General features: G+C 49.5%; 1 protein-coding gene across 4 annotated transcripts in view; it reads left to right on the top strand.

The window, feature by feature from the left end:
* Positions 1 to 23138, top strand: part of SDK2 (sidekick cell adhesion molecule 2) — a 334770-nt gene that overhangs the window by 195666 nt on the left and 115966 nt on the right. For all 4 annotated transcript variants that reach the window (XM_060202671.1, XM_060202672.1, XM_060202670.1 and 1 more), the window contains exons 4-5: positions 3877 to 4024; positions 13023 to 13156. In XM_060202671.1, the coding sequence (XP_060058654.1) occupies positions 3877 to 4024; positions 13023 to 13156 (282 nt within the window). The remainder of the gene's footprint in view (positions 1 to 3876; positions 4025 to 13022; positions 13157 to 23138) is intronic.

Here is a 23138-nt window from a genome sequence, read left to right as displayed (position 1 = left end):
CACACTGCTTTGCTCTTGGGAGAATTTGTTGGGCAGGTGGGATCAGCGCGCTAAGGCCTAACGTGGTATATCAATGAATGTGTACCCCAGAGAGGAAGCATTGTAAGTAAGCCGTTATTCATTTCTTTCTTTTTTATTTATTTATTCCCTTTTGTTGCCCTTGTTGTTGTTTTTTATTGTTGTAGTTATTATTGTTGTTGTCGTTGTTGGATAGGACAGAGAGAAATGGAGAGAGGAGGGGAAGACAGAGAGGAGGAGAGAAAGACAGACACCTGCAGACCTGCTTCACCGCCTGTGAAGCGACTCCCCTGCAGGTGGGGAGCCGGGGTTCGAACCGGGATCCTTATGCCAGTCCTTGTGCTTTGCGCCACCTGTGCTTAACCCGCTGCGCTACAGCCCGACTCCCCCTATTCATTTCTTTTTTAAAAATAATTTTTATGGGTGGGAGAGACAGCATAATGGTTATGCAAACAGACTCTAATGCCTGGGGTTCCTAAGTCCCAGGTTCAATCCCCCACACCACCATAAGTCAGAGCTGAGCAGTGCTCTGGTGTTTCTCTGTGTGTGTCTCTCTCTCTCTGCAACTCTCTCAAAAAATAAAATAAATAAAATTTAAAATATAGATTATTTTTTATTTATTTCAATGAGAGAGATAGAAAGAAAGATCAAGAGAGAGAAAGAGAGGCAGAGACCAGAGTACTGCTCAGCTCTGGCTCATGATGAGTATTGAACTTGGGACCTTAGAGCCACAAGCCTGAAGGTCCTTTGCATAACCATTGTGCTATCTCCCCAGTCCACCCTTATCCATTTCTAAGTTAGTATTGGTGCATTTTCCTAGAGGAGTCTCTATCTCCAGTCTCTGTTGGAGTTCCTTTCTTTTCAGCCTCTGTCCTGTACTTGTTGGCTGAGTAGATTTCCTCTTGATAGACCCTCATCCCACCCATACTACTCTGCATTCATTCATCCCTTAATTCATTAAACTATCCATCCATCCATCCACTCAAATATGCTTCTAGTCACTGAACCAACCTACAACCCTGACCCTGACATTTTAGATTCTCTCACTAACCCCTTTCTCCTAGCCCTGACCTTCACATACTCTCTTCTCTTGGGTTGTACTGCCTCCCCCCGTTTGTGTTCATATGTGCATTTAGCTAATATTTCCTCTTAGAAAAGCCTCACCCCATCTCCTTGGAGAAGGTCGGTTCCCCTCCTGCTGCACCTCTTTTAAAAGAACCCTGTTCCTTCTGACAGTTGTTGTCATTGTTAAATGCTTATCTGTGACTGGGTTTGCTTCTGCCAGTCTCCCTGACCAGAACATAAGCTCAGTGAGACTGGGGACTAGCTCTTGCTTCAGTACCTCTCACAGCACCTGCCTGACCCCCAGCAGGGACTCAAAAGAGTCATTGCCAGGTTGGTAAGATAGCTCAGCTGGGTAGTTCACCACTTGAACGACTCAGGCTCAAGTCCATCCCTGACCATACTGGAGGAAGCTTTGGTGTTTATCACGTCTTTCTCTATATTCATATCTGTTTCTCTCTCTGTTTCTGTCTCTCTTTCTCTCTCTTTTCATCTCTCTCTTTCTCTTTCAATCTGAGAAACAGAAAGTCAGAGCAGTGAAACCCTGATGATGACCTTAAAAGAATCATTGCATAATGGTGTTTGAGGAAACTTAGAGCCTGCTGTGTGCAGAGCACAAGGCCAGGTGTCTAGTGAAGATTTTTTTTTTTTTTTCATGACTGTAGCTGCCTTTTAAAGCTTGCAGTGTAGGAGAAAGAGATAAAGACTGTGCATTAAGAATTTCAATGCAAGGCATGAGTCACAGGAGAGGAAAGGAAATGCAAAAGGGCCAAGGCTGACAGCTGGCCAGGCCCAGCACTGACTACTTAACCTTGGCTAAGCCACTGTATCTCCATGAGCTGTAATTTCCTCACGGACGAAACTGAGCTAGTAAAGCTAGAGAGAGGAAGAAAGAAACACAATCACCACGAAATTGCTCTAGACTGTTAAAATATATCTTCAGAGTTCTTGGAAAAGTTTTTTTTTAAAAAAAAAAAAAAGATTATAAATTATTGTAAGAACTGAAATAAGTGTGATTTGTTGATGTGGTTTTTACCAACAGATAGGAATCAGAAAAATGAGCAAACGGAAAAAAAAAAAAAGTTGAACTCAACTTATAATAATGATTGACTCAGTTCTCAGTTCATGCATGTCAAGTCCACCTAGGAAGAAACCTGAAGCTGGGGAGTTGTCTGTTCTCCATTTGATGAGTTAAAGAGTAATCTTTGGTGAGGAGGTTGGTGTTTAAACCAAACTATGAGAAATATGTGGGATTCCAATATTCAGATACTACAAATGTTGGATATAATTTTAGCACTTCAATCTTCTCTTCCAGTTTCTGTGGCTACCTAGCAAAGCATAATGTGGCACAGCCATAACTTATTAAGCCCACAGATCCTGACAGTCTTTTTATTTATTTTTTTTTTTTGAGATTGTATTTACTTATTAATGAGAAGGATGGGAGGAGAGAGAAAGAACAAGACATCACTCTGGTACATGTGCTGCCAGGGGTTGAACTCAGGACCTCAGGCTTGAGAGTCCAGTGCTTTACCCATTGCACCATCTCCTGGACCACTCTGTGAGTCTTAAATCAGGACAGAGCATAGACTGGAGCAGTCCTCTCTGCTCTTTGATCACTGAAGTCTCAGCTGAGTCACAGAAAGAAAGACTCAGAGCCTGGGGGCTGAAGTCACCTGAGGACTCACATGTTCAGTGCTGATGATTATTGTCGATCTGTGTACTAAGTCCCTCACCTATGTGGGCCATTCCCATGTCTTTATGGGCTAGATTGAGCTTCCTTCCAACATGGCAGCCGGATTCCAAGTAGGACTATCTGGTGAGAGAGAGCCAAGAGGTAGAACGTGTATCCCTTTTGGTTACCTACTCGTAAAAGTAACAAAGTATTACTTCCAAGATAATCCTGCTGGTAGAGTGGTGTCAGATTCTAGGAGACATCGGTCCCGCCTCTCGGTGAGAGGAGTGTCACTCACATTATAAGAGGAGTATGTGAATGAGAAGATGAATATTGATGCCATCATTTTTGAAAAGAGACAGCCTAATACATAATGCATTATCTTTTAAATTTTCATTTTATTACTACTATTGCATTATCTCTCTTGGATAGAGACAACCAGAAATCGAGAGGAAAGAGGGTGATAGAGAGGGAGAGAGAGGGGGCCAGTCAGTGGTGCACCTGGTTAAGCACACACACTACAGTGCACAAGGACCTGAGTACAAGCCCCTGGTCCCCACCTTCAGGGGAGAAGCTGCATGAGTAGTGAAGCAGGGTTGCTGGTGTTTGTCTCTTTCCCTCTCTATCTCTCTCTCCCTTCTCAAGTTCTCTCTATCTCTTATCTAATAATAAATCAATCAATAATTTTAAAAGAGGGGGAAAGGGAGAGAGACAGAGTCACTCATGCAATACTGCTTTACCACTTGCAAAGCTTTTCCCCTGCGGGTGGGAATTGGGGCCTCAAACCCAGGTCCTTGCACATTGTAACACGTACACTCAATCAAGTGCGCCACCACCCAGACCCACCCCGCGCACATTATCTTACGTAATCTGAACTACAATCGATATTTTACTTGAGAAAGGATTACAGTTTAGGAGGATCACAATTTTGCCGAAGGTCTTGGTTTGGGGTCACAATCCTGACAACTCCATCATTTCACTCCAGGACTAGTCATGGAGAAAGGGGCCAGACGTGGGGGGATCGAGCCCTGTGGGGTGTCTCCTGGCCCTCGTCTGCTCCGTATGTCTCTTCTGTCACCACTTCTCTGTGGCTGACCCCCCCCCCCTGCTCTTCCCTCCCACAGACATGGGGAACTTTGAAGAGGGCGAGAAGCACCAGAGTGTGTCCCACGGTGAAGCAGCTGTCATCCACGCCCCCCGTATCTCCAGTTTCCCCCGGCCACAGGTGACCTGGTTCCGGGATGGCCGCAAGATCCCACCCAGCAGCCGCATGTGAGCACCCACTGTGGGGATTGGGGTGTATGTAGTGGGGGAGGGGGGCAGGGTGTCTGCCCTGGGAGACGTTTGGGACCCCTGTGGATGACCAGGGCCCTTCTGGCTCTTCAGGGCTACGGCCATACTGGGGGTAATGGAGAAACTGGTTCACAAAGGACTTTTCTGGGAAGGAGAGTGTGGTAGGATTTGGAACCGGGACAGCTCAGCTGCCTTCCTAGGGAATCCCGGGGCGTTGGCGCCTCTCGCCGCTGGAGGATAATCCTGTCTCCTGGAGCACTTAAGAATCCACACAGGCAGAGACAGAGGCCTGGGGCGCAGGCCAGCAGTGCCAGGGGAGAGGAGGGGTGCTGGCATCCCCTACAGGGTGTTGCCTGGGTGTGTCCAGCACTCGGAGATGACCAGGCCCACCGGAGGTGGGGAGGCTGTGTGTCTTGGCTGGGGCAAGGAGGCCCGGCAGGCAGGGAAACACACAGCCCTTTCAGCACCCACAGGCAACCCTCTGTGTGGTTGCTGGCATTGCTCATGGCAGCCTTACCTGGTGGGCAAGAGCCAGGCAGCCGGAGTCTCCACAGAAGGCACACAGCAAAGCATTTCCTCCCAGCACAGCCCTGGCCCTGCTGACTCCTCCTGCAGGGCTGGAGCTGGATCGAGAGTTCCCATTTAGACCCCAGGAAAAAAACACAGACCCACCCCATCCTGGCTACTGTGGGTGAAGCCTTTCCTGGTCTCGATGAGAAGTGAAAGCTGAGATGGACAGACGGGTCTTGCCGCGGGGGAACTTGGAGTCTTCTCAGCGAAGCGTCCCAGGAACACTAGCAGCCTTCACTCTGTTTATTCAGCCCCTGAAGCGTGCTTGAACCTGAGCTGAGCATACTGGCCTTCTTCCAGAGCCCCAAAGTGCAGGCTCCACAGGTCTTCCTAGAATGAACGGCCCTTCCCAACAGCCCCAGGAAGTGATTGTTGCTCCCCATCTTACAGATGACAGAGTGACACTCCCCCCCCCCCCCCCCCCCCCCCCCCGATCTCATACAACTTGTTCCAGGCTTACCGGCTCTGGCCCACGGGCCTTTGTTCTAGAACTTCTTTCTTTCTTTCTTTCTTTCTTTCTTTCTTTCTTTCTTTCCCCCTTTCCTTCCTTCCTTCCTTCCTTCCTTCCTTCCTTCTTTCTTTCTTGCTTGCTTGCTTGCTTTTATTTGTGATTTAATAATGAATGATTTAATAATGAATTACTAGATTGTAAAATAACAAGGGTACAGTTCCACACAGTTCCCATCACCAGAGTTCTGTGTCCCATCCCCTCCACTGGAAGCTTCTCTAGTCTTTCTCTTTTGGTATGGACCAAAATTCTTTATGAGGTGCAGAAGGGGGTAGTTCCGGCTTCTGTCATTGCTTCTCCAGGAGACATGGATGATGACAGGTCAATCCGTACCCCCAGCCTGTTTCTATCTTTCCCTATTGAGATAGGGCTCTGGGGAGGTGAGCTTCTAGGACACATTAGTGAGGCTGTCTGCCCAGGGAAGTCAGGATGGAATCTTAGTAGTGTCGCAACTTGGTGACTGGAAGGCAGTAAGATATAAAGCAGGACAAATTGTTTAATAAACAGAAACCAAAGGTAAGAATAGAGCAGATGAAACTAGCAGTCTTCATGTGAGAAATCTGTTGTAAGGGGGTGGGTCAGGTGGTGGCACACCTGGTTGAACGCACATGTTACAATGCACAAGGACCTGGGTTTGAGCCCTGAGTCCCCACCTGCAGGGGGAAAGCTTTATGAGTGGTGAAGCAGGGCTGCAGGTGTCTCTCTGTCTCTCTCTCTCTCTATCAACCCCTCCCTCTTGATTTTTGACTGTCTCTAACTAAAAAAGATCATAATTTTAAGAAATAAATCTGGGGAGTCAGGCGGTAGCGCAGAGGGTTAAGCGCATGTGGCACAAAGCGCAAGGACTGATGGAAGGATCCCGGTGAAGCAATGAAGCAGGTCTGCAGGCATCTATCTTTCTCTCCCCCTCTCTGTCTTCCCCTCCTCTTTCCATTTCTGTGTCCTATCCAACAACGACAACATCAATAACAACAATAATAACTACAACAACAAAAAAAGAAATCTATTGTAGGTATGTTCCAAGGGGCCCAAGATTTTAGTAATTTTTGCCTATGTGTAACAGCTAACATGCAGGTGGACTAAAAGTATTGTCTGGGAAGACGGTGTCAGTTGAGAATAGAGCTAGGAAACTGCACTAGGGCAGAGAGTAGCTCCCAGAGTGAAAAATGGTGTGAGATCTTCACAACGATGGGGTGGGGTGGGGGTTAAGGGATTGCAGAGACAGACTAGGTCCTAGTTCAGTGTCACATCCTATCTACCTCTCAAAATCATTTGGGGACAATTTACAATGTATTGATCTTCTCATCCTATCCCTACCCCTTTCTGAACTGCATAGAACCACCGGAAGAGTCCCATCCTGTTGTTTTGTTTTATATTGTTTTTGCCAGAACGCTACTCAGCTTTGGCTTATGCTGTGCCTATGACCCTAGAGCCTCAGGCAAGAAAGTCTTTTGCATAACCATTATGCTATCTTCCCCTACCCCCCATCCCACACTACTCTTTTTTTTTCTTTTTTTTCTTTTTTTAAATATTTTTTATTATTTATTTATTCCCTTTTGTTGCCCTTGCTGTTTTTATTGTTGTAGTCATCATTGATGTCGTTGTTGGATAGGACAGAGAGAAATGGAGAGAGGAGGGGAAGACAGAGTGGGGGAGAGAAAGATAGACACCTGCAGACCTGCTTCACCGCCTGTGAAGCGACTCCCCTGCAGGTGGGGAGCCGGGGGCTCGAACCGGGATCCTTACACCAGTCCCTGCACTTTGCACCATCTGCGCTTAACCCGCTGCGCTACAGCCCCGACTCCTTTTCTTTTCTTTTCTTTTCTTTTCTTTTCTTTTTTTTTTTAAGGATATCTTTTTGTTTGCTTGCTTGACCACAGCACTGCTCAATTCTGGTCTATAGTGGTACCAGGGTTTGAACCTGGAACTTTGGAACTTCAGGCATGAAAGTCTGAAGCTATATAAGCCACTGTGGTATCTCCCTGGCCAGGCCCCTCCAGACTTCTAGTTGTTGCTTTTGTTGTTGTTGTTTGTTTTTACCAGAGCACTACTCAACTCTGACTTAAGGTGGTGGGATTGAAACTGGGACTTCAGAGCCGCAGGCATAAGAGGCTCTTTGCATAACCATTATGCAATGCCCCTCCCCCTTCCCCCTGCCGGTTTTTTTTTTTTTAAGGTGTATCTATTTACTTTGGGTAGAGACAGAGAGAAGTAAAGAGGGGAAGGCCGTATATAGAGAGAGAGACCTACAGCACAACTTCACTGCTTCTGAAGTTTTCCCCTGCAGGTGGGGCCTGGGGGGTTGAATCTTGGTTGTGCACTGTAACATGCCAGGTACGCCAGCACTGGCCCCCAGACTTTTTTAGTCCCACAAGTGATGCTGATAATGAGCTGTGGTTAAGAAGCCCTGTCCTAGACTGTGTTAGACCTGTAGACACAGCCACACTTCATAACATGTCCATTGACCTGCAGAGGGCTGCTCTTGCCTGGGTGGCCTCTCCTCCTCTAGGAGGTTGGCTGGTCTTGCCTGGGTTGGCTGATCTTGTCTGGGCTGCCTCTCCTATCTGGGAATAGCTGGTCTTGCCTGGGCTGCCTGTCTTCTCTGGGGTTGACTGATCTTGCCTGCCCTGCCTCAGTTGTCCTGGGTTGACTGCTGACTGATAGTGACTGAGTGTCTGCAGCTGGCTAGTCCTAGGTTTCCCCCCTAGAATAGCTAAGGGCAGAAGAGGAAGCAAAAGAAAGGGGGCCCAGCTGGTGGCACACCTGGGTGAGTACACACGTTGCAGTGCACAAGGACCCAGGTTCAAGCCCCTGCACCTGCAGAGGGAAAGCTTAACAAGCCCCTGCACCTGCAGGGGGAAGCAGAGCTGCAGGTGTCTCTCTCTCTCTCTCTCCCTCCCTCCTTCCCTCCCTCCCTCTATCTCCCCTTACCTTCTCAATTTCTGGCTGTCTTTATCCAACAAATAAAAATAATTTTTAAAAAAAATTTTAAAGAAAGAAAAAAAAAAGCAAAAATAAATAAATGAATAAAGAAAACCACTTCCCAGCTCCTGCACCTGGCCAAAGCAAATCATATATCAATAGTATTGATAGATCTTAAATCAAGAAAGCCAGGAAATTGATGGTGCCTCTTGCTGAGAGGACCCGCAGTCACATGGCAGAGGAGACAGATGCAGAATCAAGTCGACACCCCCCCCCCAGGGTCAAAACAGACTTATATACTGGGTACCCTCAGATCTACTTTAGTGTCCACAAAATGCAGCCAGATGTTTGGGCTGAATTGGAGAAGGTTCCAGGCACGCAGGAAGTGACGTAGGCCAAGGAACCCTCGCCCCTCCTAACTCCGTTTCCTGTGGGTGTCTTACGCTCCTTGTGTTCATGGTGGCAGCCTGCAGAACACACCTTTGGTGGTGACAGAGGGGAGTGCTGTGCTGAGGATTCTGGGGCCTCACCCAGCCTCTGTGGGAAAGCCTTCCAGGACCAGCACTCAGGGATGGCACAACGATGCTTCCTAACACATGGTCCCATTGACCGGAGACAGTTAGCATTTATGTGTCATGGGCATCTGCGGATTGGTGCTGCCTCTCATCTCTGGGGTTGACTGATCTTGCCTGCCCTGCCTCGGTTGTCCATTGTGTAAATAGACTGAAACTTACTCAGCCACTTATTTGGATAAGGCTTATTTTTTTTGCCTCCAGGGTTATCGCTGGAGCTCAGTGCCCACAATACGAATCCACTGCTCCTGGAGGCCATTTTCCCCATTTTTGTTGCCCTTGGATGCTGTTATTGTTATTATTGTTGTTGTTGATGATGTCATTGTTGTTGGATAGGACAGAGAGAAATGGAGAGAGGAGGGGAAGATAGAGAGGGAACTATGCTTCACCACTTGTGAAGCGACTCCCCTGCAGATGGGGAGCCAGGGGTCAAACCGGGATCCTTGCTCCGGTCCTTGTGCTTCGTGCCATGTGTGCTTAACCCGTTGTGCTACCGCCTGGCCCTCTAGATGAGATTTCTAACTAAGATGCATGCTGGAGGTTCTGGGCAGGTTTGGGATGATTTCTTCTCGTCAAAATTAAATGAAGTCAGGGCCCATGGAGCTGAGAGTAAGGGGCTGGCTTCCTGGTTCTGAAGGGACAGCCAGAGGGGCAAATCCAAAAAGTGGGGAAGAATGGAGACTTGAAATTCAGGGTGTGGGGCTGGAGAACACAGCCCAGCTCTTGCCTGTGAGGTGGGGGGGGGGGAGGGGCGGGCTCAAACAGCAGTCAGAAGCAGGAACAGCCCCTAAAATGGGCATCTCTGGGGATGCCAGCCAGCCTCTGCTCCCAGCCTTTCTTTGCTCAGATGCAGAGACAGAGACCAAGCAGGAAGGAGACTGCCTGCTCCTTACAGGGTCCAGCCAACACCCAGCCACCCACCCTCTCCTCCCCATCACCCTCCTACCCACCCCCATCATTGGTGTTGAAGGACAGGAGTCCTGCGGGAGACCCTCCTGTGGGGAGCTGGTCCCCATCTCTCTCCTATCTTTGTGGCTTTAAAAATATTTCAGCCGGGGGCCATGGGTAGATAGCTTAATGGTAATGCAGAGAGATTCTCATGCCTGAGGCTTCAAAGTCCCAGGTTCAATCCCCCTACACCACCAACAGCCAGAGCTGAACAGTGCTCTGGTAGTTAATTAGTTAATTAAAAATATTTCAGTCTGCCTCCCATGTTGCTTCCCACCACCTCATCAGTTGAACACAGAAGACAAAAAAAAAAAACAGGGGGACTGGGTGGTGGCTCACCAGACAAGCACACATAGTGCGAAAGGCAAGGACCCACACAAGGATCCCAGTTTAAGTCCTTGGCTCCCCACCTGCAGGGGGGGTCACTTCACAGGCAGTGAACCAGGTCTGCAAGTGTCTACTTTTATCTCTCCCTCTCTGTCTTCCCCTCCCCTCTCAGTGTCCTCAATTTCTCTCTGTCCTATCCAAAAAGAAAAAAAAAAGTCAAAAAATGGACACAGATGCAGTGAATTCAAAGTGCAGCCATGGAGCCCCCTCTGATAACCCTACAGGCAAAAAAAAGAAAAGAAAAATGACACCCTAGAGCACCCGAAAATCGGGGTGGACAGGACAGCTTTGCCATCGTACTTCCTGGTGCTCTGCTGACGTTGTAAAGATTCAACATATGAACCCCCAAAGTTGCCCCAGCACACGGCTGGGAGCGAGCCAGGCTGGAGAAGGAAGCATTAGCGGGATGTTTATTTTCAAGCCTGTTTAAAACTCTGTAACATGCACCTAATGGGAAAATTTGAAAAGAATTCAACTGGATTTGTCCTTGTTAAACTAACATTAAGGATGTTTAACAGCTGTCTCGGGCACATCACATTAGAATCCGGAGACAGACGTGACTAGCGAGCAGTCTGGGTTATTGACACAAGCTGGGTGAGAGGGTGTGGGCAGAGCTGGCCTTTGGTTTTCCTGCTCTTGTCCCACCCTGTCACCCTGTTCACAGCTCCCCTGATGCCCAGCCCTTCCCCCCCCCACCCGCTGGCACATCCAGGTTCTGGGGTTGTGGCTGAGGGGATCCCAGCAGAGGGAACCAGAATTGAGACTGCAGGCCACATTCCACGTGCCACTACCTAGCCAACCTCCCTTCCAGCCAGCCCAGCTGACCCCACCCTAGGCAAAGAAGGGGGGACTAGAGCAGGAAGTGAACCCTGGAGTCTGTTAGGGGCCACCTTGGAATCCACCTGAACATTTTGTCAGTGATTTTGAAATGGTTCCACTGCTTTCATTTGTTTATTTATTTGTTTGTTCTGCTTCCAGGGTCATCACTGGGGCTCAGTGCCATCACTATGAATCCACTGTTCCTGGTAGCCTTTTTTTTTTTTTCATTTTATTGGACAGGACAGAGAGAGATTGAGAGAGATGGGGGGTAGAGAGGGAGAGAGAAAGAGAAACACCTGCAGACCTGCTTCACCCCTCATGAGGCAGACGCCCAGCAGGTGGGGAGTGGGGGCTTGAACTTGGATCCTTGCGCTTTGAACTATGCACTTAACTAGGTGCACCACTGCTATCTCCCTCCCCCACAGCATCTTTCCCAGTTCATTGTCATCAGGCATCATTTATTCACATAACACTCATTCAGAGGTGTTTCTTCAGTGTCTGGGCTTTCCTAGTACAGAGCTGGCCGTGTCAGGGATGGCTGATGGTGTTCTAGGAAGAGCACACATCATCATGCATGAAGAACTGGGTTTCAGCCCTCAGCGCCCAGCACCAGTGGTGGGGCAGTGCCACCAGTGTCTCCCCTCGCTCTGTCTCTTTCTCTGTCTCCCTATCTCTTTCTGTCTCTCACCCTCTGTCAAAAAATAGTTATGGGCCAGGTGGTGGCATGTCAGGAAATTGTGAGGAGCCTCACAAAGCAGCCTGCATTCCTGATACTATGGCTTATCTACATAATCATTGTTTTGCCTGAAAGATTCCCCACCCACTCCATTCCTTGGATCTATATTCTTTCTACCCTCAAGACCCTCCCTGTCTGCAGGGTAATATTAATCTTACCAGTTAAAACCCTCGCAACAGTTGCTCCCAGCCCCCTTTTGCCTTTCTCCGCCCCTTTCCTAACGATTCGCATTTCGACTTGCCACTTGCGGATATGCCCTTTAAAAGCACTGGCTCTCTGATCAATAAAGATATTGCATTGCCCCACCATGAGTCTGTTCCTGAGTCATCTCCCTCACGTCGCTGAGTGAGTAGCAGCCCAGGCTGGCTCTGGTCGAGTTCTGTCCAACCCAGAGAGTATGCACCCAGGAAGAGGCACCCCCACACTTGCCCAGCATTGGCACACCTAGTTAAGTGCACCTAGTGTACTAATGCAAGGACGTGCAACTAGGATCTCTGTTGGAGCCCCTGGTTCCCCACCTGAAGGAGGGACGCGTCATAAGCAGTTAGCAGATCTGCAGGTGTCTTAACTTTCTCTCTCCCTCTCTATCTCCCCCTCCCCACTCAGTTTCTCTCTGCCCTATCCAATAAAATGGGAAAGACGGCCGCCAGGAGCAGTGGATTTGTAGTGCTGGTGTCGAGCCCCAGTGATAACCCTGGAGGAAAGAAGAAAAAAAAAAGAGTTAGAGTTGAGTGCACGTGGACACGAGTGCTGTGTTGTATGAAAGGACAGGATTCCTGGGGTGGTCTGGACCCCACCCGGCCTTGTGAGGGGCAGAGAAGCTTCATGTGGACTGTGACCTCAGCCGGGCCTCTGGGCATGTGCTGTGTTGAGGCTGCCAGCTCTGGAGCTGGTGGCATGTTTGGATTCTCTGTATCTTGGGAGATGGGGAGAGGAGGGTTGAAGCTATAGGTAGTTCCAGGATTTGGGGGGCAGGGGCTGGTGGAGGTCTCTGGCAAGGTGCAGTGAAGGCAACTGAGGGAGCGATATAAGGAGTACAGTGGGGGGGGTCGGGCGGTGGCGCAGTGGGTTAAGCGCATGTGGCGCAAAGCGCAGGGACCGGCGTAAGGATCCCGGTTCGAGCCCCCGGCTCCCCACCTGCAGGGGAGTCCCTTCACAGGCGGTGAAGCAGGTCTGCAGGTGTCTATCTTTCTCTCCCCTTCTCTGTCTTCCCCTCCTCTCTCCATTTCTCTCTGTCCTATCCAACAACGAATTGCGTCAACAAGGGCAATAATAATAGCCACAACGAAGCTGCAACAAAAGGGGGAAAAAATGGCCTCCAGGAGCGGTGGATTCATGGTGCAGACACCGAGCCCAGCAATAACCCTGGAGGAGGAAAAAAAATAAAATAAAATAAAAATAAGGAGTACAGTGGGGCCTGGGGCTTCATGTCCCACCCCTCACCCCACTCCACCTCCACAGAGACCCCCGTCACCACCCTGGCCTCTGTCAGAGCAGTGCTTTCCCTCTCCCCAGAGCCATCACCCTGGAGAACACCCTTGTCATCCTGTCGACCGTGGCCCCCGACGCAGGCCGCTACTACGTGCAGGCGGTTAATGACAAGAATGGTGATAACAAGACCAGCCAGCCCATCACTCTGGCCGTGGACAGTAAGTAAGGGCCCGGGCACTGAGGGAGAGAGGGAGGAAGCAAGCCATTCAGTCTCAGAATGGGGATCCAGGGGGTCACTGGAAAGATGGAGTGGCAGTGGAGGAGAGGGAATAGGGACAGCCCCAGTGGGGGTTGAAGGTAGGGGTTCAGAGGCCAGGAGGGGACTGGTGTGTACTCACTTCCTGCAATAAGTCTTTCGCACCAGATGAAGGACAGCTTGGCACAGCTATTAGCAGGGCCGCAGAGGTCCAAGCAGGGCTGGAGGGTGAACGTGTGCCGAGCATTTCTGAAGCATGTGCGGGTCCCAACCAGGCCAGGATCAGGTGCCCAGAGGGGAGGAGGAGTAGGGGCAGGAACTTGTATTTTTGTTAGTGTGTTTGTTTGTTAATTGTGGCCTGGGGCTTAGGGGCCCAGGCAGTGGCACACCCAGCTAAGTGTACATATTACCAAGTGGAAGGACCTGGGTTCGAGACCCCACCTGAAGAGGGTCTGTCTGTTTCACAAACAACAAAGCAGGTCTGCAGGCGTCTGTCTTTATCTCCCTGTCTCTATCTCCCCGTCTTATCTCAAGAAAGAAAAAAAAAAGGCAAAAATGGCCACCAAGAGCCATGGATTTGTAGTTTTTGTTTGTTAGTGTGTTTGTTTGTTAACTGTGGCCTGGAGCTTAGTGACCAGGCAGTGATGTATCCAGTTAAGTGCTCATATTACCAAGTGGAAGGACGTGAGTTCAAGCTCCTTCTCCCCACCTGAAGAGTGTCTGTTTGCTTCACAAATGGCAAAGCAGATCTGCAGGTGTCTCTCCCCCTCCTCTCTCAATTTCTCTGTCCTATCTGAAGGAAAAAAAAAAAAGAGGCAAAAAATAAATAAATAAAAATAAATTTAAAAAGCCTCCAGGAGCAGTGGATTCATAGTGCCGGCACTGAGCCCCAGCGATAACCCTGGTGATAACAAGTTAAAAAGTGTAGCCAAGGCCTGCACTGCTCTGAGCTGAGCTTTTCAGCCACACAGAGAGAGAGAGACAGAGACACACACAGAGAGAGAAATACACCACAGCGTGGACGCTTCCTCTAGTAGGGTGGGAGCCGGGCCCAGACCTGGCTGACAGGCCAGGCGAAGCAGGTACACTATGCACGTAAGTTATGTGTCTGGCCTGCGACGCTCATTCTTTCAGAGAAATAGATTGACTGCCTCCACTCAGCCGGCACAGAAAGCCCCGCCTCTACTGAAAGCGAGGCTTCCTTGCTGATGGGAGCTCTCCATCTATCTTCTCCTCCCCAGAGTGTGCCAGGTGTCCCCAGAGACCCACCCCTGCCCCCTGAACCCTGGGAAGAGGGGTGAATTCCGACGGCAAAGAGAGGTTTTGTGTGTGTGTGTGTGTGTGTGTGTAGGCTTCTGAACTGGGGTCCAGATGCTGGGGACACCCTTCTTGACCATCTCTCCCCACCAGGCAAGCCCCCCCACCTATGCCCCATCTCTAGATGGAGAAGGGGCTGGGCATCCCCACACTGGGGGATCACGAGGTACATGGGGCAAGGCCAAGGCTTCCTGCAGCATCCAGGCAGGCTGGAGGAGCCAGATGTTCCTACCCCTCCACATCTGTACTGCTCCTGCTCCAAAAGCAGGTCTCATTTATCATCCACGCTTGCTGGGACTCAGCCGGCAGCAGCGGGAAGAGGAGGGTTCAGCCAGCAGGGGCCTCCTAGTGTCCCCTTGTGCTCAGCCTCCGTTGCCTGGTGTCCAGAGGGCTGAGTGCTCCCCTGAACCCCAGCCTGCCCATCTGGGGCCTCTAAGGCAGCAGGACATCCCCCCATTTGCTGCTTGTTTCCATCTGCTCCTATGAGCTAAATGTAGGGGGGAGAGCTAGCTCCATGCTGAGCACCCACCTTCCAGGGTCACAAGTGTAACCACAGAAGGCAGGGTCTCAGGCTGGTCCCAGTGGCAAGGGCGGCTGTTTCCCTAAGAACTAGAACTTGGTCATCAGAGGGAAGCTGTTTCTCGCTCACCTACTTGCTGGCGATGTTATTACCTGGAGTCTCAAGGAATCCAGTCACCCAGGAGGAGGGCGACTGAGCACCTTTCTTGGTGATTCAGTTTATCCCCCAAACAGAGGCTGGTGCCTCACTGTTCCCCCAGCACCCCTCTTCCTCATGCACTTAAACCACCTGCTGGCCTGGCCTGCTGTGGTGGGCGTGGGGGGAGAGGGTTGATCTCTGCTCTGTCCAACAATTCAGTCTCCCCAGCAAACCCAGAGGAGACAAGATGGGGCCCCCATCTCCCGCCAGGTGCCTGCTCCCCTGCCCCGTCACCCTGCTCTCACTCGGTGATTTGTGCTGGATCGAGAGCAGAATCCGCTGATTCTGAGCTCATTTCTCCTCCCACAAGTAGCGGCTGCACTTCGAAACCCCGTTCCTGTCACTGAACAACCCCTGGGTTGTACCTAGCTGCCAGACGCGATTTCCCAGAGAGAATGGTGTTTCCCCCTCGCCAGCTCCCCTCTCCTGCAGCCCCACAGCCTCCTCCCCTGCCTCTGCTCCCCCTCATTCTTCCCCACGCAGAGCAGCTCAGCTGAGCAGGTGATGGGCACAGAGAAGGAAAGAGAAAGCCAGTCACACACAGGCACAGGGGCTCAGCAGTACTGTGTAAGTGCAAGGCCTGTGCGGCGGTGTGCTGGTAAAGTGCACACATTACCATGCTCAAGGACCTGGGTTCCAGTCCCCTCTCCCCACCTGCAGGGGGACACTTTACAAGCAGTGAAGCAAGTACTTCCGGTAGCTGTCTCTCTCCCTCTCTATCATCCCCTCCCTCTCAATTTCTCTCTGTCTTATCCAATAAATAAAAAGAAGAGGGAGTGGGTGGTAGTGCAGTGGGTTAAGCGCACGTGACAGGAAGCGCAAGGGCTGGCGTAGAGATCCCGGTTTGAGCCCCGGCTCCCCACCTGCAGGGGAGTCGCTTCACAGGCGGCGAAGCAGGTCTGCAGGTGTCTGTCTTTCTCTCCCCCTCTCTCTGTCTTCCCCTCCTCTCTCCATTTCTCTCTGTCCTATCCAACAACAACAACATCATAATAATAACAACTACAACAACAAAACAACAATAGCACAAAAGGGAATAAATAAGTATTTTAAAAAGAAGAAGTAAAAGAAGAAAGAAAAAAAAGCTTCGAGGAGAGGTGGATTTGTTGTGTAGGCATTGAGCCCCAGCTATAACCCTGGTGGCAGAAAAGAAATAAAAGACTAAGAGATAGCTCACCTGGTAAGTGTGTGTCTTACACAAGGTCCTAGGTTCTAGTCCCAGCACCAGTTGTGAACACCCTAGACTGTAGACAGCACAAGTGAAACCCCATGGAGGATGGGTGATCAAGTGGTGATTTCTCTCTCTCCCTCTCTCTCTCTCTCTTTCTCTCCTTCCATTCTTTCTGTATCCACATCTCTGTCTCTCTAAACTAAACAAAAATATTGGAGAACCTGGAAGCTACTCAAAGTATTACACATGTGTGAGGCCCTGAGTCCATTCCCCAGTGTCCCATAAAAAAAGTAACCAGGTGGTGCACCTGGTTAAGTGCGCACACATTACAGTGCACAAGGACCCAGGTTCAAGCCCCCGGTCCCCACCTGCAGGGGGAAAGCTTCAGGAGTAGTGAAGCAGGGCTGCAGGTGTCTCTGTCTCTCTCCCTCTCCATCTGTCCTCCACTCTCAATCTCTCTCTGTCCCTCTTTAATAATAAAAAAAAATAGATATGGGATATCAGGAATCGGGCAGTAGCGCAGTGGGTTAAGCGCAGGTGGCGTAAAGCACAAGAACAGGCGTAAGGATCCTGGTTCGAGCCCCCGGCTCCCCACCTGCAGGGGAGTCGCTTCACAGGCGGTGAAGCAGGTCTGCAGGTGTCTGTCTTTCTCTCCCCCTCTCTGTCTTCCCCCTCCTCTCTCCATTTCTCTCTGTCCTTTCCAACAATGATGACATCAAGAACAACAACAATAATAACTACAACAATAAAACAACAAGGGCATCAAAAGGAAATGAATAAATAAATTTTTTTAAATTATAAAACTGTGAAAGGAAACAGAAATGGGTGCAATTAACTTTATGAATATATCTGACTTAAATGTATACATTACAGCATGCAGTCAAAGATAGAAAAATATATGACTTCAACAGGAGAAAGAAAGGAGAAGGAAAAGGCGTGAGAGAGACAAGGAGAGACACCAGAGCACTGTCCCACCATTCATGATATCCCTTAGAGCTATCCATAGTGCACCTGAATAGTGCTGGGGGGCCCACCAGGGCCTCTCACACAGTAGGGTATGCCCTACTGTGTGCTGAGCCGCCTCCCAGGCCAAACATCAAAGATATTCATGAGGGACTAGGCAGTGGCACACCTAGAAGAGTGCTTATGTTACCAGCCACAAGGACCCAGGTTCAAGCTCTCCCGTCCCCACCTGCAGGGGAGGGTGGAGCAGTGTTGCAGGGATCTCCCTCCTCCATGCTCCCCCACCCCTTCTCTCTGTTTATCATAAAAAAAAAGAATAAAGTATAATGACTACTGGGAGCAGCATAGTTGTACAGGCACCAGGTTCCAGCTATAGCCCTGGTAGCAATATATATAATTTTATCTATTTATTTATTACCAGAGCACTGCTCAGGTCTGGCTTATGATGGTGCTGGGGATTGAACCTTGGACTTCAGAGCCTCATGCATGCAAGTCTTTTGCAGAGCCATTATTATGCTGTCTCCTCGGCCCTTAATGGAATATTTTACATTGGCTTTTTACAATGCAAGGACCAGTTTTACACTGGATTTTTTTTTCCCATACGAAGTCTTCAAAAACCTGCATGTACTTAGAGTACATCTCAATTGAGATGCAAAACTTTGATCCGAAAGTCTTGATCTGTGTATAGATGTCATAAAATTTATAGCTTGAAAAGGTGGAGTCCCATGCTCAAGCCGCTACACACATATTGACAGTTAAAAGTGCCATAACTGACTTGGGGGAATCTGGCTTTCTTTTAAGTATAAATGTGAGGTAAATGTGAATTAGTTTAAAAATTAAAGCCCATCTGGCCCTGCTCTGCCAGTCACATTTGCTCTTTCTCCCCCAGCAGGAGGGGAAAGTTGACTAGACCTCACAGGTTGCCCCTGTGTTGAGGGGGATTCTGAGGATATAAATGGACTGTCAGAAATACACTGTCAAGGGTCAGGCAGTAGCACAGGGCATAAGGATCCCGGTTCGAGCCCCCAGCTCCCCACCTGCAGGGGAGTCACTTCACAGGCGGTGAAGTGTCACAGGCGGTAAAGGTGTCTTTCTCTCCCCCTCTCTGTCTTCCTCTTCTCTCTCCATTTCTCTCTGTCCTATCCAACAATGACATCAACAACAACAATAACTACAACAATAAAACAACAAGGACAACAAAAGGAATAAATAAATAAATATTAAAAAAAAAAAAAAGAATTAGACTGTCTTCAGCTAACCCTGCTCCAGGAGACAGAGAGCGTGGGGTTGGAAGAAATAGCATGTGGGCCGGGCCGCGTCTCCTCTGCTCTGAGGCCCTTATCCACCCTGGTGTGTTCACACTTGGCCCACGGCCTCTGCATTCAGGACGTCCTTCCTTCTCTGCCCCTACCCCCGCCCTAGGGGGCTTTGTCTGATCTCCCTGAGACTGTCATTTCATTTCATTTCTTTCTTTTTTCTTTTTTTTTTTTGCCTTCAGGGTTATTGCTGGGGCTTGGTGCCTGCATTACAAATCCACTGCTCCTGGAGGCCATTTTTTTTTCCATTTTATTGGATAGGACAGAGAGAAATTGAGAGAGGAGGAGGAGACAGAGAGAGAGAAGGAAAGGGACCAGGCAGTGGCGCATCTGGATGAGCACACACATGACAGTGCACAAGGGACCCGGTTCAAGCCCCTGCTCCCCACCTGCAGGGGGAAAGCTTCACAAGTGGTGAAGCAGGGCTGCAGGTGTCTGTCTCTTTCCCTCTAGCTCCCCCACCCCTCTCAAGTTCTCTCTGTCTCTATCTAATGATAAATAAAATTTTTTAAAAGAGGGAGAGAAAAAGATAAACACCTGAGACTTGCTTTTGCCGCTCATGAGTTGTCCTCCCAGCAGGTGGGGAACTGAAGGCTCTGGGGTCCTTGCACAGGTCCTAGGGCTTAGTACTATGTGCACTTAACCGGCGCACTTATCACCTGGTCCTCCCATCACTTCATTCCTTAACAGCCTCTGGATCCTTCACTTGGGCCAGGTAGATGGGGTTGGGATGGGGGGTGGTCCTCCACACTGGCAGGAGGTTATTGATTATTGAGTATTGAGTGGGTAGTGAGTCTTTCTGCTGCATTAGATACTCAGTGCTCAGCCCTCATCACCACTCAGCCAACCAGTGGGGCTCCTTCCCTGCCCCAGACATCTCCCTCACAAGCTCTGCTCTGACCCCCACCCAGACTCTCCACTCCATGTGGACAGACCTTGCTCATCTGCTACCTAGACCACAGCTTGGCATCTACTGAGCCTCCCACCCCCACCCTGCCCCAACCCAACACACACACACACACACACACACACATAAAATGGGCTAAGACTAAAACTGAATGCATACTACCTTGGGACATGGAAATATTTATTTTATTTTATGAGTGATTTAATATTTATTTACAAAATTATAAGATAATGGGTATAACTCCTCACCGTTCCCACCGCCAGAGTTCTGAATCCCCTATCTCTCCATTGGAAGCTACAGCAGTTCTCCCAAGGTTGCAGATATGGGTCAACTGTTATTTCTGTAACTATCTGTCTGTATTTGTATATATTTGCCCATTTTTTCCATAGTCCTATCTTCTCTTCCTTTCCAAGTTACAGTACACTTATTGCTACTTCCTTTTTATCTCTTCTCTCTTCCAGTCCTGATGGAGTTGGAGTTCAGAGCCCTCTGGTTATCTTCTCCCTATCATTTCTCCCCTACTGGGACTGTGAACCAAAACTCTTTATGGGGTGCAGAAGGTGGAAGGTCTGGCTTCTATAATTGCTTCTTTACAGGATTTGGGTGTTGGCCAGTAGATCTCCACCCCCAGCCTATTTCTATCTTTCCCTAGTGGAGCAGGGCTCTGGTGAGGTGGGGTTCTGGGACATATTGATGGGGTCATCTTCCGAGGGAGGTCAGGATGGCATCACAGTAGCATCTGAAGCTTGGTGACTTAGGTAGCAAGATACAAAGCAGGAAAAAATGATTAATGAACAGGAACCAAAAAGTAGGAATAGAGCAGATGAGAATAGTGATCTTAGGGTGGAAAGAAGTGTGGAAGTCTATTTCAGACAAGGGTATGATAGTTTTTATCCCTGATACCTCTGAAACTTGGCAGCTGAAGTGACCCCCCAACCCCCAGGATACCTCCTCTGAGTTCAGGGTCCCTGGGCATCATCAACTCCTGCCCTGAGCCCAGCAGGCTGTGGTCCAGGTGTGGGCACGAGTCCCAGGGTCCCTAGGTAGACTTGGTCTTGCTCTGCCCCACGCCCTCAAAGTCCATCAGCCCAAGACTCTGGGGGGCAGTTCTCCTAGATTTTGTCTTTTTCATGGGGGAAGGGGCTGTTTGTTTTGCACAGGAGTTGTCACTAAGGCTCAGTGTCTGCACAACTCCACCATTCCCAGTGGCAGTTTTCCCCTTCTGTAAATATAAATATAAATATAGGGCAGAGAAGATAGCATAATGGTTATGCAAACAGACTCCCAAGTCCCAGGTTCAATCCCCTGCACCACCATAAGCTAGAGCTGAACAGTGCTCTGGTGCTTCGGCCCCCCCCCACATCTCTGTCAAAAATAAAATAAAGGTAAATATATATAACTTATTTATTATTGGATAGAGACAGAGAGAAATTGAGAGGGGGAGAGACAAAGAGGAGAGAGACTGAGAGACACCTGCAGTCCTGCTTCACCATTTGTGAAGCTTTCCCCCTACAGGTGGGAACCGGGGACTTGAACCTGGATCTTTGTACACTGTATTGTCCTTTTTTTTTTTTTTTTTTGATAGAGGGTGAAAAACAGAAAAAAAAAAAAAAAAAGAGGAGATAGAGAGAAGACAAGACACCTGCAGCCCTGCTCCACCACTCATAGAGCTTCCTCCTGCGGGGGGGACCAGGGGCTTGAACCTGGGTCCTCGTGGAAGGTAACATGTGCTCTGCCTTCTGCACTGCCGCCTGGCCCCTCACCCTCTTATTTTTAAACTCGGGGAGCTCTGTGTTGGCTGGCTACACGCCATCGCATGCTGCTTGGGCCAGTCTTCCTCCTCCACCGGGCGCCCCATCCATCTGGGGCCTGGTACCTGCACGCTGCGACTTGTAATAAACCACTCAAAGTACACTTTTATGGATTCAGCTTTATCAGCAGCTTTCACTCCAGTCGCTCTTTATGGCACCTACATGAGGCTTTTATATTGTTGCAATTATTTTACTTTATATGCCCTCCTTCCTTCCCCCTTCACTTTACCGGGTTTTTTGTTTTGTTTTTTTTGTTTTGTTTTTTTCATTTTATTTTCATGCCACCTGAGTCTTTTTCACCAAGGCTGAAGACCTGCCCGGGGTGACCCCAGGTGGCCCTGGATGGCCTCCCCATTAAAGAGCCCCTCCCTGTCACCCTGGGCTGTTCGTGTTGTTAGGACTGCCACCTCAGAGGCTCCCGGAGAGGGGCCAGCCCAATAGATTTGTCAGGAGAGGGAGAGAGTGCTCCGTGACTGCATTTCCAGGCGCACCCGTAGCAGCTGCACTGAGAATATTGGAGCTGCTGCCAATACCGGGCAGTCCAGGCCTGCGCTGTTCCACACCAAGGAGGGCCTGGCCACTTCCCTAGAAACTCAAAACTATTCAAGAGGACACCCCCCTCCACCTCCATTAGACGATCCTGGGGTGTGGTTTTAATAACACCCGCTGTTGAGGAACCCCCCTTCATTTTTTTTCATTATTTTTAAATGCATGGTTTATTTATAGGGTAGCGACAGAGAGAAATTAACAGAGGGAAGGGGAAATAGGGGAAAAGAAAAAAGGGGGCAGCTGCAGCACTGCTTCACTGCTTGGGAATCCTTTTCCCTTACAGACAGAGACCAGGGACTTGAACCCAGGTCCTTGTGTAGTTAACGTGCGTGTTGACCCAGAAGTGCCACCATCCAACTCCAGCTCTCTTCCATTTCATCCCTCCACCCTGGATGGTACAATGAGAGAACGAGCTTCATTCATTCATTCATTCATTCATTCATTCACTTGTTCAGCTGACAGATCTGTTGAGACCTATGTTCAGACTTTGTTCCTCGTGGGGAAGCGGGGGTGAGTGAGATTGTTGAAGTCAGCTCAGGGTGCCCTCACAGAAAGCCAGGTGGGATTTAACACAGATTCATTCTTATGGCTCTAAGTTCAAGGTCAAGTCCACTGGCATGGCTGGATGGCTCCTGCTGAAACCCCTCTAGCTCTCTCTAGCTGGCCTTCTTGCTGGGTCCTTATTTAGCAGGGGGGAAGGGAAGCACTCTGGGGTCTTCTCCATCTCTCCTCTGTCTATAAGGACTCCAGCCCTGTTGGATGCGAGGACCCCTCACCTTTTTAGCCTCCTTAAACCCATGGCCTCCTAAAGAGCCCCACCAGAACCACCACGCAAGCTCAGTCACGTTAGGGTCTGTAATACTGAGGTCAACTGAGGGGACTTCGTTCAACCCAAGGCAAAATCCGATGAGGTCTCTACCACTGAGAATTTGTGGATCTCCTAGAGCTTCCAGAGCAAAAGGCCACCAGCTGGATGACTGTGACTCCAGAAATATGTCCTCTCACAAGCAGTGGCCATCCATGTTCTCCCAAAGGCTCAGGGTGGGGGCAGGGGGGCACCTTTCTGACTCTCCCCACTTCTGGCAGTTGTGTGCTGTGACTCCAGCCTTGTAGGCACATGGACCATCTCTGTTCTGTCTTGCCGTGGACTCTAAATGTCCCTCTTCATGAAGGACAGGTCCTGTGGATAGATGGA

This window comes from Erinaceus europaeus, chromosome 12 (genome assembly GCF_950295315.1).
Source record: "Erinaceus europaeus chromosome 12, mEriEur2.1, whole genome shotgun sequence".
NCBI classification, from domain to species: domain Eukaryota; kingdom Metazoa; phylum Chordata; class Mammalia; order Eulipotyphla; family Erinaceidae; genus Erinaceus; species Erinaceus europaeus.
The sequence above is the reverse complement of the archived record's forward strand: the minus strand, read 5'-3'. Positions and strand labels throughout refer to the sequence as shown.